Source organism: Tursiops truncatus, chromosome 13 (genome assembly GCF_011762595.2).
Source record: "Tursiops truncatus isolate mTurTru1 chromosome 13, mTurTru1.mat.Y, whole genome shotgun sequence".
NCBI lineage: Eukaryota > Metazoa > Chordata > Mammalia > Artiodactyla > Delphinidae > Tursiops > Tursiops truncatus.
Window position 1 is genome coordinate 18,998,661 of NC_047046.1, and position 13,422 is coordinate 19,012,082.

At 54.1% G+C, this 13,422-nt stretch overlaps 1 protein-coding gene across 1 annotated transcript; it reads left to right on the plus strand.

Moving 5' to 3' along the window:
- Positions 1-46: 46 nt before the first annotated feature.
- CRYBB3 (crystallin beta B3) lies at positions 47-9,079 on the plus strand. The gene is made up of 5 exons (XM_019950416.3): positions 47-3,800; positions 5,324-5,442; positions 6,990-7,122; positions 7,454-7,596; positions 8,792-9,079. The coding sequence occupies exons 1-5, from the start codon at positions 3,726-3,728 to the stop codon at positions 8,955-8,957; spliced, it is 636 nt and encodes a 211-aa protein (XP_019805975.1). The 5' UTR covers positions 47-3,725; the 3' UTR covers positions 8,958-9,079.
- The last annotated feature ends 4,343 nt before the right edge of the window (positions 9,080-13,422 follow it).

Genomic DNA, 13,422 nt, shown 5'->3' on the forward strand with positions numbered 1-13,422 from the left:
CTCTCCGCTGCGGCGAGCTGGGGGCCAGACGGAGGGAGGGCGCAGCAGGGGTCCTGGGAAAGGGGGCCGATGGAGAAAAGCAGGATCTCCATTCGACGTGGGGTTGGGTCCTCATTCTGCCTCCTCCTGGCTGTGGGGTGTCTCTGAACCCCCATGGTTCTCCAGAATGGGGGTGGTGACAGCGATAATAGTGGGCAAAAGTTAAAGGCGGTGGCTCTCAGCTGGGTGGATTGTGTCCCCCGCACGACATCTGGCAATGACAGGAGATGTTGTTTTAGTGATCACAAGGAGGGAAGGGAGATGCTACTGGCATCTAGTGGGTGGAGGCCAGGGATGCCGCTTAGCATTGTACACTGTGCAGGACAGCCGTCACACCCCATCACACAGAATGATCCGGCCCCAGATGGCAATAGGGCCAGGATTGAGAACTCTAGGTTAAAGAAATGCGGCCCAGGAGATCTGGGCATATAGTAGGTCTTCAGGATCCTAAAGGAACTGATGGGCGTTGGGGAGTCAGGCCTGATAGGCTGTCGCACCTCTGTCTTCCCCCTTATATCCCCAGCAGCTGGCGGCTGCATCCCAGGTTAAGGGGTTGAGACCAGCTCTGCTTTCCATGGGCACCAGAAGGAAGCAGCCTCTTGGTTTGAACTGTCAACAGTAGGCAGGATCCTCAGTGATTAAAAGCTAGAAGGTAGCGCTGTGCTGAGTGTCTTGCTTTTGTGATCTCAATGGCTCGAGGAGAGAGAAGCTTCTCCATTTACAGATGAAGAGGCTGTGATTCTGACCTTCATTCGCTCACCCAAGGTCACACAAGTCCACCTGTTTCCAGAGCCCAACTGTCACCCACACCTCCAGGGATGCAAGGAGGTTGGGTTTTGTGCCGACTTGAGAATGTTAGCCAAAAACAAACAGCAAAAGAAAACCGTCTTGGTTAACAATTTACCCCTTTGCCCTCATTATTTTATTCATTCAGCAATCATTAAATACAGGTTCCCCTCCACTATCCGAAAGCAGAGCGTTCCTCTGAAACCTTTCCTAAGCTACAATGGCATAAATTGAAGAAGCAATTACCTGAGGACACATCTTGCTCACAGATGCACAGAAGAAATGGAGATAAAGCACAGATGCTGTCAGACACAGTTCAAAGCTCCGGCCGCTTGATGCTGAGATACTGAGTGTGGTTCCCACGGAAGGCACTTGGTGGCGCCACTCGCTGCTTGGGGCTCACCTCACCACTGTCATGGCTCGTTATAAAATGAACACTGAACGTGATTTTTGCTTTTCACCCTATTTTTGTAAAAGCAGAAATTCTCTGGATTTCTTTCCGTTAAAAAAAACAGATACTAATGTAGGTCTTTCATTAAAGCAAAGTAGCTTAAGGAAAACTTTCGAAAAGCCGGGAAATTCTGGTAGCTATCACAGGCAAAATTATACTTTGTTAAGCACACACACAAAATGCGTGGATCTTTTTTTTGGTCATAAATAAAGGGACTATCATGATCATCTTTATTTCTATTTAGGCTAAGAGCTGGGCCCTGGAGGAGGCCAACCCCTTCTCCTCTGCTGTGTGACCCTGGGTGAGTGACTCCACATCTCTGATCTGTCTCCCCCTCTATAAAGTGGAGATCATAATTCCTCCCCTAAAGAGGGCTGCGTGAGGATTGAACACACTGCTCGTGAAGCTGACCCAGTGCCGTGCACATAGTAGGTCTTCAATAAATGGTCACTGTTATTTGTCAATGTATAATGAAATGCACAACGAAAATGAATCTTTGTATAACGAATCTTCTGTATAATGAAAATGAATCTTTGTTGGGTCTGTTACCACATCTCGTGGAAATGTTTGGGTGGATTTACACGCAACTTGGAGGGTATGTTCAGGGAGATCTGACTTAAAATTTAGGCCACGTGGGAAGATTGACAGATTCTGGGACCCCTCACTTTAAGACCTGGAGCCTTTCCAAGGACGTCATGCACCTCAATAGGAAGATGGTGGAGCTGAGAACCCAAAGGAAGGAAGTTGAAGACACTGAGATCTTTACACCCCGATGCCCCCTGCCTGGTGCTGCCGGGCTTCCCACAAAGCTGATGCAGGCCGTCTGCCCCCAGGAAGTCATCAGAGGCCACGGCTGAGGATACAGAGGCATGGGGGCCTCCCTGGGCCTGCTATTGGGGTGAAGTGGCCCGCACAGAATCAGGTGGACAGGGCGCTGCCTCAGCAAGCCAGGATGTGCTGGGCTGTCAGAAAACGCCCATAAATAGGATGGTCCCTGCAGAAGCAGACTGAGTCTGCAGACAGCATCGGCCCCTCTGTTCTTCTCAAGGCGACTGCAAAAGGTTCATTCTGGGTATGCGGGGAGAGAGAGGCAGGCCCGGACCTTGGTGGTCTCCGGGGGGCATGCACAGCTGGCCCCCTGCACCAACCGGGGATCCACGTGAGGGCTGGAGCCGAGAGGGAGGAACCAGGACAGCGACCAAGCCAGCTGGTGTCTGAGGGGGTGTGCAGGGTCGAGCCCTTGGCTGTGAGCTTAGGGCAGGGGACCTACAAAGACTGAGCACCGCTGAGGAAGCGGAATGGGCAAACTGGGGGCCTGCCACATTTGCTGAGAATCCTCTGTGAGCTGGACCTCCATGAGCTGGACCAGGCCCTGTTTCCTGCTGAGGCTGGACACAGGCAGACAGACAGCCCGCAGGCTACGCATCCCTGGGCCTGTGTCCTGAGTATATGGGCCACGCAGCCCATCTACTTCCAGGAATGTGGGGTGTAGCTGAGGCCACTGTGGATGTCTGAAATGGGCATGTGTGTGTGCAAGAAAGAGAGAGGGGCTGTGTTTGTGCAACAGGTGGGAAGTGACCGTGTACAATGACCACGAGAGCTTGTGTGTGTGTGTGTGTGTGTGTGTGTGTGCACCTGTGCATGTGCTGATAAGCAGGAAAGCAGTCCTATGTGTCTGTGTGTGCGGCATCAAGAGAATCCTTCCACGTGACTAACGCAGGCCCAGTGGTGTGTGGCACAGTCCCTAGGGATGCAGGGGAGCTGTCTGTCTGTCTGTTTGTGTCTGTGTCTCTTTAAGTGGCTGGAACAAAGTGCTCCATAATGCATATGAAACGAATAAGTGAACTGGACGGCAGCCGGTGTCCCAGGACCTGGTCCGGCATCATGCTTTCTCTAGATGTCTGTCTGTCTGTCCATCTCCCACCAGTCTGTGGTCTCTTCCTCTCCATCACCCAGCACAGGGCCAGGCACCAACTGGGTTCTCACGGAATCTTTGGCAAGTGAAGGAGTCAGTGAACAAAAAACTATACTGCTTGGGGTGCAGAGGCGGGAGAGATTCCTGTAGAGGAAACCCCGGCAACGCCCACCCTCTGAGCAGGGTCTGGAGGTGCTGTGTCCGCACAGAGCTCTGGGTGTGGGGGAAGGGCACACGCTTTGGAGCCCAGTCCCAGCCCCAGCCCCACCTCACTGGGCCTCGGGATTACCCTCTGTAAAATGGGGATCCTGACCCCCCTGGCTGTCCCGGTCCCTGTGGTCCATAGTAGATACTAAGGGGATGTTTGCTGAATGACTGAGTGACCACATGTAGGCTGTGAGCAATGACCACATCGCAGAGGCAGCCAAGTTCTATAGCTCAGCCTCGACTCCAATCGCGTCAGCACCTGGCTTTGCCCGGGTGCACCTGGTGACTCTTTCGCCTTTGACTGAAGCCACAGGTGTTCCCGGGGCAATGGCGGAGCAGCACGGCGCGCCGGAACAGGCTGCCGCCGGCAAGAGCCACGGAGGCCTCGGGGGCGCCTACAAGGTACCGGGCAGGGAGGGGGTCCCAGGGGCTCTGGGCCCAGGGCCGCTCTTGGTCCTCGGGGTCAGCCTCCTGGCCAGGCAGCCTCTCTCCAGAAAGGAGCCGCAGCCCTTCTGGCCAGCTTGGACCACGAGGACATGTCCCCGCCCTGCGATAAATTCACTTCATGGCTCTGCCCCATCGTTCCTCTTCTGTGTCCTTGTCTGCGAAATGGAACTGGTCACGCGCACGCTGCCAGTCTCAATGCGGGTTTCAGGAGACGCGGCACTGACTCTCCTGCCCGACCTTGGTCCAGTCCCCGGCCCTCTCTGGGCCTCAACGGCCCCATCTTTAAAGTGGGGATGGTACCCACGCTTCTCAGTGTGAGAGCTCAATGCGTGTGCCAGTACCATGGCCAGCTAGCGGAGGAATCCGAGAGCTGGGATTTGTTGGCTCTGTCATTTTTTTTTTTTTTTTTTTTTAGTTTTTGGCCGTGCTGCGTGGCATGTGGGATCTTAGCTCCTTGACCAGGGATCGAACCCGCGCCCCCTGCATTGGAAGCGCGGAGTCTTAACCACTGGACCGCCAGGGAAGTCCCGGCTCTGTCCTTTCTAAGCTATCCCGGGGGCTTTGATTTGAGATGGGGTCCGGGAATGAATTGACTAAGGAGATAACTGAGGGCTTTAACCAGAAGGGTGCACACCGGGAGGGGAAGAGCAGCAAAGAGGCCTGCCTGGCTCTGGGCCTGATTCGTGGGTGAATCAGCCTTGCCCTGTGGACCCCCAGCTTCCCCCTGGGGAGAGCTGCCCAGAGGCAGCCGCCCACCAGAGAAGAGGGTATCACTGCCGGCCCTTCCTGGCTCCTTTTGGCATTTGGCTTTCCCCTGACCACTCCAGTGCTCGGGAGAAAAGAGCCCGCTGGCTTATTGAGTCCAGCCCAGGACGTTTTCTGAGCCTCCCTTGACCCTTGTATAAAATGACCAGAGCCAATGCTCCCCAGGGACCTGCTACGAAGATAGTTTGTGCTTCTAGGCGGGTGAAAGAGGCAAACCTTCCTCTGCCTTTGCAACCGCTTCCTCTGGGGTATAGGGACAGGTGAAGTTCAACTGTTGCAAACTGGAGTTTTATTTGTCCTGCACGAGGCTTTTTAAATGGAGAAATTTCACGTTAAGGAAATTACAGACTTCTGGCTTCTCTTGAAAAGCTTAGAAGGGGGCCCACAGTCCCTCCTATCCACAGCGGCTTCATTGCCCTACAGTAACCCTCTGGTTATTTTGGTCATTTTGCTTTACTTGATTTTGCACTGCCTCCGGCCAGATACCAGAATTGCAATCCTTGGATTAATGGGGGTTCCTGGAGGTGTTCCCCTCCATGGCCACCAGGGGGCAGGGCAGACCTGTGGCGGTGCTGGCTTCAGGCCTGTACCGGGCAGAGCTGAGGGAGCGGATGGCAGTACCTCCCTCTAAGGCCCTAAAGAGGGCCTGGCAGGACACAGGCTGGGGCTGGGAACCCTGCCCCGGTGGGATGCTCAGGAGGCTGCCCTTCCAGGTGATCGTGTACGAAATGGAGAACTTCCAGGGCAAGCGGTGCGAGCTCTCGGCCGAGTGCCCCAACCTGACAGAAAGCCTGCTGGAGAAGGTGGGCTCCATCCAAGTGGAGTCGGGGCCGTGAGTACCTGCACCCCCAGCCCCTCCTCACAGCCCTGAGCCCTCTGGAAGTCGGGAGGTCCAGGATCAAGCTCTAGATCTGCTGTGGGGCCTTAGGCAACTCCCTTCCCATCTCTGGCCTCAGTTTTCCCACCTGTAAGATAAGAGCATTGAACTGTGATTTTCTTGGAGTCCTTCTAACTCTCCATCTCTGAGGTCAGTAGCAGGGCACTGCGGAGAGAGAACAGAGGAAGACACCCAGCACCTAGCTCAGTGCCTACTAGTGGGATTTAATAGTTTTAATAATGATGATAATATCTAAATTCTAATGTGCTTTTTACATCACTGAATCCCTCTTGACAGATGAAGAAACTGAGGCCAAAGTGGTCACGTGTCCTGTGCATGTCCACATGGCAAGCAGGAGTCCCAGCTGGACCCCGAATTCTTCAGGTGGAAAGTCCAGGCTCTGGTACTACCCACTTGGGTGATCCTGGGCAAGGTGCTTCACCCTCTTGGCCTCTATTTTCTCATCTGTCAAATAGGATAATAAGGGTACATACTTCAGAGAGAGTTTTTGTGAAAGTGAGTGGAAGGATGCACATAAATAATTACAACATAGGGCTTCCCTGGTGGCGCAGTGGTTGAGGGTCCGCCTGCCGATGCAGGGGACGCGGGTTCATGCCCCGGTCCGGGAGGATCCCACATGCCGCGGAGCGGCTGGGCCCGTGAGCCATGGCCGCTGAGCCTGCGCGTCCGGAGCCTGTGCTCCGCAACGGGAGAGGCCACAGCAGTGAGAGGCCCGCGTATCGCAAAAAAAAAAAATTACAATATAATAGTCATAATAGCCCTAACAATATAATAGTAAGAAGAAGAAAAATAAAAGGAGGAGTGGGAGGGGCAGGAGAAGGAGGAAAAGGAGGAGATGTCTATGGAATACTTACCGTGTGCCAGGCATTGCATTTAAAATGTTTCTGAGAGACTTCCCTCTTGGCGCAGTGGTTAAGAATCTGCCTGCCAATGCAGGGGACACGGGCTCGAGCCCTGGTCTGGGAAGATCCCACATGCCGCGGAGCAACTAAGCCCGTGCACCACAACGACCAAGCCTGCTCTCTAGAGCCCGCGAGCCACAACTATGGAGCCCGCGCTCCTAGAACCCGTGCTCTGCAACAAGAGAAGCCACCGCAATGAGAAGCCCACATACCGCAGTGAAGAGTAGCCCCCACTCGCTGCAACTAGAGAAAAGCCCGCGTGCAGCAATGAAGACCCAATGCAGCCAAAAAATTAAATAAAAATAAAATAAAGAATAAAATAAAATGTTTCTGAGCAGCCTACACAGAGGCTGCACATAAAATAGATTCTCAAGACTCTTCCCCAGGATGGTTTTCTGACTCAGAGTCTCAACTCCCAGTATGTTCCAGCAGCTCCCTCAATACCAGGACCAGGGCTCAGTAGTAGCGTTGGAGGGAAGGTGCAGGGTCAAAAGTCAGCAGCTCTTGGGCACCCCCCTCACTAGTCTTGGGTCCTCCCGCAGGGCAGCAGAGGCGACCCAGGCCTCTTTCCTCCTGCAGGTGGCTGGCATTTGAGCGCAGGGCCTTCCGCGGGGAGCAGTATGTCCTGGAGAAGGGGGATTATCCTCGCTGGGACGCGTGGTCCAACAGCCACCGCGGTGACAGCCTCCTGTCCCTCCGGCCTCTGCAAATTGTGAGTATAGCGCCTAGAAGCAGGGCGTGCCTGGAGCTCGTGAGGTAAGCTCCTTTCACAAGGTCAGCCGAGGGCTTGGCTGGCATTCTACGTGAATAATTCTGTCCTCCTGCCACCCTCTCTGTGCCTCGCTGTCCCTATCTGCTAAATGACAGAGTTTTTAACTGGACCTGAAAGGCCCCTCTTGGTTTCACGGCTCTCTGGCTCTAAAATGCCTAAGGAGACCAGCTCTGGGGGTGGGCGTTATTTGACTTAATTCTTTTCTGGAGCCTCCCTGCTCCCTGTTCTGGGCGTGGGAGCAGCCGGTTCACCCCGTGGTCTTTGCCCCCAGGATGGTCCGGATCACAAGCTGCATCTCTTTGAGAACCCAGCTTTTGGCGGCCGCAAGATGGAGATAGTGGACGATGACGTGCCCAGCCTCTGGGCTCACGGCTTCCAGGACCGTGTGGCGAGCGTCCGGGCCATCAACGGGACGTAAGGGACCTGATCCCACTCTTGCCCCTGCCCTGTCCTCCAGTTGGCATGCCTCTGGCTCCACACAGAATCTTTGTTCACAATTTCCTACACAGCTGACGTTTCCTGCTCCTTCAGGCCTGGAGGCCCTTCACTCAAGTCAGTGTGTCTACACCAACCGTGCTCAAAGCCCCATTCAGGATCCCCCATGAGGCGAATGTCCAATTGCTTGCATTCCTGTACCGTTGGATATCCAGGAAGCCTTGACTTATAGACAGTTTTATCTTTTTTTTTAACCAAGTGAAGTCTGTCCCCCTTACCTGTCTCCATCAAAATCTTCACTCCTTTTCTGAACATCCCTAGGCCCTTGAACTCAGATATTTTTTTCCTTTTCGCAATCTTTGTCCTTCTTACCAGGGAACCCAGCCTGTAGGTAGGTGTGGCTTGAGTAGTACATAGGAGAGCAGGCTCATCACCTCCCTCCTTCTAGGCTTGATACCTCTGTTAATACAATCTTAGGATCACCATCCCTTTGTCCAGGTGACTGTTTCTCACTTGCAGGCTTGTGATCTGGGGTTGGGCCTTGAAAGGTGCCACCTCTACCTGATAATAATGTATTCAACAACTTTTTACTAAGTTATCACCTATGGTCAGGGTATGGGGGCAACAAGAACTATACAATTCCTCCCTCAAGAATTTCACAGTCTTATAGGGAGACAGACAAGGAAATAGTATTCGCAGTTCGTTGTGACCAGAATTGTGATGGGGGATGTACAGGGGCTCTGAGGGTCCTGATGAGGCACTTCAGCCTGGGGGTGTCAGGAAGGGCTTTCTGGAGGAGGAGATATCTGAATTGATATGTAAAGGATACTAATGAAAGAGGAGATGAAATAAGGTTGAGGCAAGGACAAGCATTCCAGGCAGAAGGAACAGCATGTGTAAAGGCTCAGAGACATGCAGGTTCAGGGAGAATAGAATAAGACAGGCTGGAGTGTGGGGTATAAAGAAGGAATGAGAGATGAGGCTAGAGATGCTACGTGAAGAATCTTGTGGGCAGGATTAGGAGTTTGAGTTCATCCCGAGGGCACTGGGGAGCCAGGGAGGGATTTAAGCAGGTGGAGGGCACGATCAAACGCTGGTTTTAAAAGACTTGGTCTGGCCGGAGGCAAGAGATTGGACACTTACCACCCTCACCCCGACCTTGGTCTCCCTGCAGGTGGGTTGGCTACGAGTTCCCTGGCTACCGCGGCCGCCAGTACGTGTTTGAGCGGGGTGAGTACCGCCACTGGAACGAGTGGGACGCCAACCAGCCCCAGCTGCAGTCTGTGCGCCGTATCCGCGACCAGAAGTGGCACAAGCGGGGCTGCTTCCTCAGCAGCTGAAGGGCGCCCAGGCCCCAGTGGCCCAGGCCCACCCTAGGGGGCAGCAAGGGCAAGAAGAGGCGGCTCCAGGGCCGGGGTGAGGGCCTGTCTGGCCACCCTTCCCCGGAATCTGCTCAATAAAGCCTGGGGCCGGTCCCCCACCTGCCATGTTCCTCTGTGTCACTTTTTGAGGGGGCTGGGCCCCAGGTAGAGCCCAGGGGAGGGGCAGGATGAAGGAGGCTGGGGCTTGAGGGTTCTGAGAGCCCCAAGGGAGGGCTGTGAGCTGTGCTTCCATTTGAGGCAGAACCACATGCGCATCCTGCCCCGATTTTGTGTCTGTCTGCCTGTGTCTCCATCTGTCAGTCCGTCCATCCATCCATCCATCCTTCTCGTCTTCCTTCCATATTTCTGTGTTTTCTTCTGTCCATTGATTTATCCATCCCTCCTTCTACCCACCCATCTTTCTACCCATTCTTTCAATTCTTCCTTCTATCCTCCCATCAACCCATCCATCCATCCCTCCATCCATCCATCTTACATCCCTCCCTCCCTCTGTCCATCCCTCCATCCCTCCCTCCCTCCATCCATCCATCCATCCACTCATCCGTCCATCCATCTACCCATCCAGCCCTCCCATCCATCCATCCTTGCATCAGTCCTTTCGCCCATTAATCCATCCATCCTTCCTTTCTCCCATCCACCTGTCCATCATTCCCCCTCCATCTCTCCGTCAGTCTCTATTTTCACTAACTTATTCCACAAGTGCCAGGCCCTGTTCAAGGCCTGAGGTCACAGCAGTGAACAAAGCAGAGTCCCGCCCACACAGAGCTCACCTTCTAGGAGAGACAGAACGTAAATGAACAGGTAAATTTGAATATAATGTCAGGAGGTGGGAAGGGCTAAGGACAAGGAAGCGGGATACAAGGATGCAGAGTGATGGGGTCACGGTCAGAGAACTCTGAGGAGGTGACATTTGACCTCAGACCTGAATGATCCATGAGAACATTCCAGGCGGAGGAAGAACAGGCTTGAAGGTCAGGCTGGAGTGCGGCTGAGTGATGGAGACACAGCAAGGAGGTTTAAGTAAGAGATGGGGAGGGGGTCAGAGAGGGCGTGCGGTCGGCATTTAGGACTCCACAGACTCTGGGAAAGTCTGACTCTTCTCCCGGGGGCGGGAGCCACAGAGAGTTTGAACGAGGCGAGACATGGTCTGTCTTTGGGTTTAATAGGAGCGCTCTGGCTGTGGCGCAGAGCAGAGACGGTGGGACCAAGGGGGAAGCAGGGAGACCGGTTGGGGAGCTCCTGCAGAGATCCGGGCGAGCCGTGATGCTATGGTGCCCCTCACCCGCTCTCTTCCACGCATTGGTGACTGTCGCCCTGCCCAGAGATCTGCAGCCTCGGCTCAAGGGCTAAGCCCCCATCCCACCCGCCAGCCCTGAGCCTCAGTGGCTTCCTCCAGCCCAAGGGGGGACACCGTGGCTGTGCACATGAGTCTCCTCTGCCGCCCGCTCCCCGCCCCCCTCCCCGCCATGGGAATAGGAGGGACTGTCCCGTCTGACAGTCAGAACACAGCTGGCCTCCGGGGATCACCCCTCCCATCTCCAGGAGCCAATTCTGACCTTGCTCCCCTGTTGCCCCTGCAGCCCGTTCCAGCCTCCCGCAGCCTCCCCACGGCTAAAGGCCGCTGGTATGGGGGAGGCCTGGGAGCGCCCCAGGAAGACATTGAATAAAATGGGGCGATTTTCAGTTACTTCAGCCTGTGTGCTTAAAAAAATATGCACAGCTGAGAAATCACCTCGAATTATTCCTACATTGGTGTGTAGGGCAGAGCTGGGGTGGGTGAGGGCACCCAGCAAGGAGGCAGGTGGAAGGCAGGGGTTGACTCCCTGGATGTGGGGACGGCAGCACCCACCCCTCCTCACCCCTTCCTCCCACCAGCACCCACTCCTTCCTCCCTGTCACAGAGAGAGGCCTTGTTGTGCTTTATCCATCAGTGCTCACTGAACACCAGACCCAGTGCTAGGGCTTTTTATTCATCATCATCTCGTCGAATCCTAACGAAGACCTTGGAAGGCACAGTTATTCATCCTATTCAACAGATGAGGAAACCGAGGCTCAGAGAGGCCGTATCACCTTCCCAGGGCCACACAGACAGGAAGTGGTAGAGCCGAGGTTTGAACCCTGTATTTTGATGCTAGAACATCTGTTTCTGAGCCCTACACGCTCTGATGTATCCATCCGGGGCAGAGAAACATCACAGAAAAGGAAACAACGGTTGCCACAGCAACAATTTTAACAAGAATAATAGTAGTCACTGCTCTCCAGCCCCTACTGTCACCGAGTCCACTACTGCTTTATAGAATCAGCTCTCATCTGTGATGGGTGATCATGACCTCCATGTGCAGAGAGGGATACTGAGGCCCAGGGTGTTGAAGTAAATTGTCCCAAGTGCCACCACATTTAAGTGGTGGGACCAGAACTCAAGTTCGTGTCCATCTCCAGAGCTCAGGTCGCCCTGCCCACCAGCTGTTGATGCTGTAGCTGAACCTTCTCTGCTGCTGCAGCTGCTGTCCGTGAAGGTGGCGGCTGTTTATTGAGCACCTGCTGTGTTCTAGGTTTTGGGCAAGAGGTGTCCATGCCTGGTCTCAGTTTACACCAGGAAGGCCCCTGGCAGGCTCCAGGGTTATGGGTCAGTGGAGGCAAGGAGGCCAACGCAGTACTGGGGACAGTGCCCCCTCCCCTCCCTCTCTCGGGCCAGACTTGGTCGCAGGCACTGCAGCTGGGTTAACTCTAGAGGTAGAGTTCAGCTGGACCCCATATTCAGGACAGACCCTGTCCAAAGCCTGAAACCCATAATAACCATCTGTGTCAAGGAGAGCTTGCTCTCTGCAAGTATTCCCATGCATTATCCCGTTCAACCCCACTAAAGGCCTCGGAAGCACAGAGAGGGGCAGCCAACTCTGAAGGTCACACAGCCAGGGAGCAGCAGACCTGGGATTTGACCCCAGGCCTGCATAACCCCAAAAGGCTGCTCTTAACTCCAACCTAGACTTAAATTTCCACCTAACACAGGGGCAGAGCCTGAGAGGGACAGTGAAGCAAAGGCATCCCTCAGTGACCAAAGGTCAAGGTTCAGGGCCAGGAAGTCACTTTACTTAATTGAGAGGCTTTGTAGACTAATGATTAGAGGCAGTACATCTGAGATGGGCTTTTTTTTTTTAACATCTTTATTGGAGTATAATTGCTTTACAATGGTGTGTTAGTTTCTGCTTTATAACAAAGTGAATCAGCTATACGTATACATATATCCCCATATCTCTCCCTCTTGCGTCTCCCTCTGAGATGGGCTTTTGATCCACATCACCCAGGTTTCTTTCCAGGCTCCACCACTTACTGTGTGCCTTTGGGCAAGTCACTTAACCTCTCTGTGCCTCCGTCACCTCGTCTGTAACATGAAGTTAATAACACTATCTAGGTTGTTTTGAGTATTAGCGTAAGATTAATTGGCAGAAAGGGATGAGAACAACAGATAAAGTGTGGGCTCTAGAAATATTCATCCTCATCCTCATCCTCATTAGCAATGATGACCCTAGGGCTTCCCTGGTGGTGCAGTGGTTGAGAGTCCGCCTGCCGATGCAGGGGATGCAAGTTCGTGCCCCGGTCCGGGAAGATCCCACATGCCACGGAGCGACTGGGCCCGTGAGCCATGGCCGCTGAGCCTGCGCGTCTGGAGCCTGTGCTCCGCAGCGGGAGAGGCCACAGCAGTGAGAGGCATGCATACCGCAAAAAAAAAAAAAAAGAAAAGAAAGAAATGATGACCCTAGATATGGGCTCCGTGGTTGTATGAAGCAGAGAGACTTGCCAGTTACTCAGTAATGGGGGGTCATCCTAAGGCTGCCAGCGCAAGCAAGAAAATAAGGAACCCAGGCTCCGTGGCCGGGCTTGGGGAGTCCAAGCTGTGACAAGGCTTCATGGGGAGAAGGGGACCCGGGGGGTGAGCAGGGCTCATGGAGACAGGACTGCAGCCCAAGGACCCCTGGGAGCTGGGCGGCGGACTCTGTGGGCATCCTCCTAGGGGTCCACCATTAGGGAGCCTCAGCAAATGCATCCCCCTCACCTGCTTCTCCTGGGGTCCCCCTGCCACTTCCTGCTGCCAGCGGCCCCCTCTCCCCAGCCTTCACCCTGGATGTCTTTTATCTGCCCCGGATGGTAGCAGATGCTATGTGTTTTCCCATACCCCTTAGAACCTGAAATGGTGGTGTGTGGGGGCCACTTCCAGCTGCCGGCACCTGCATGCTTGTGTGCCGGGGGGCAGGTGGCATTCTGGAGAATTAATGCCTACTAGGAGCAGCCCTCATCCGATAGCTAACAGAAATTAGTGTATAAATACCCCAGCTCCCTACCCTCGGGTGGGAACTTGACCAAGCATTCCTCCCCGTTTTGGAAAGAATCATGGCACCTGCGGCAATGTTGCCTGCAGTGTTTG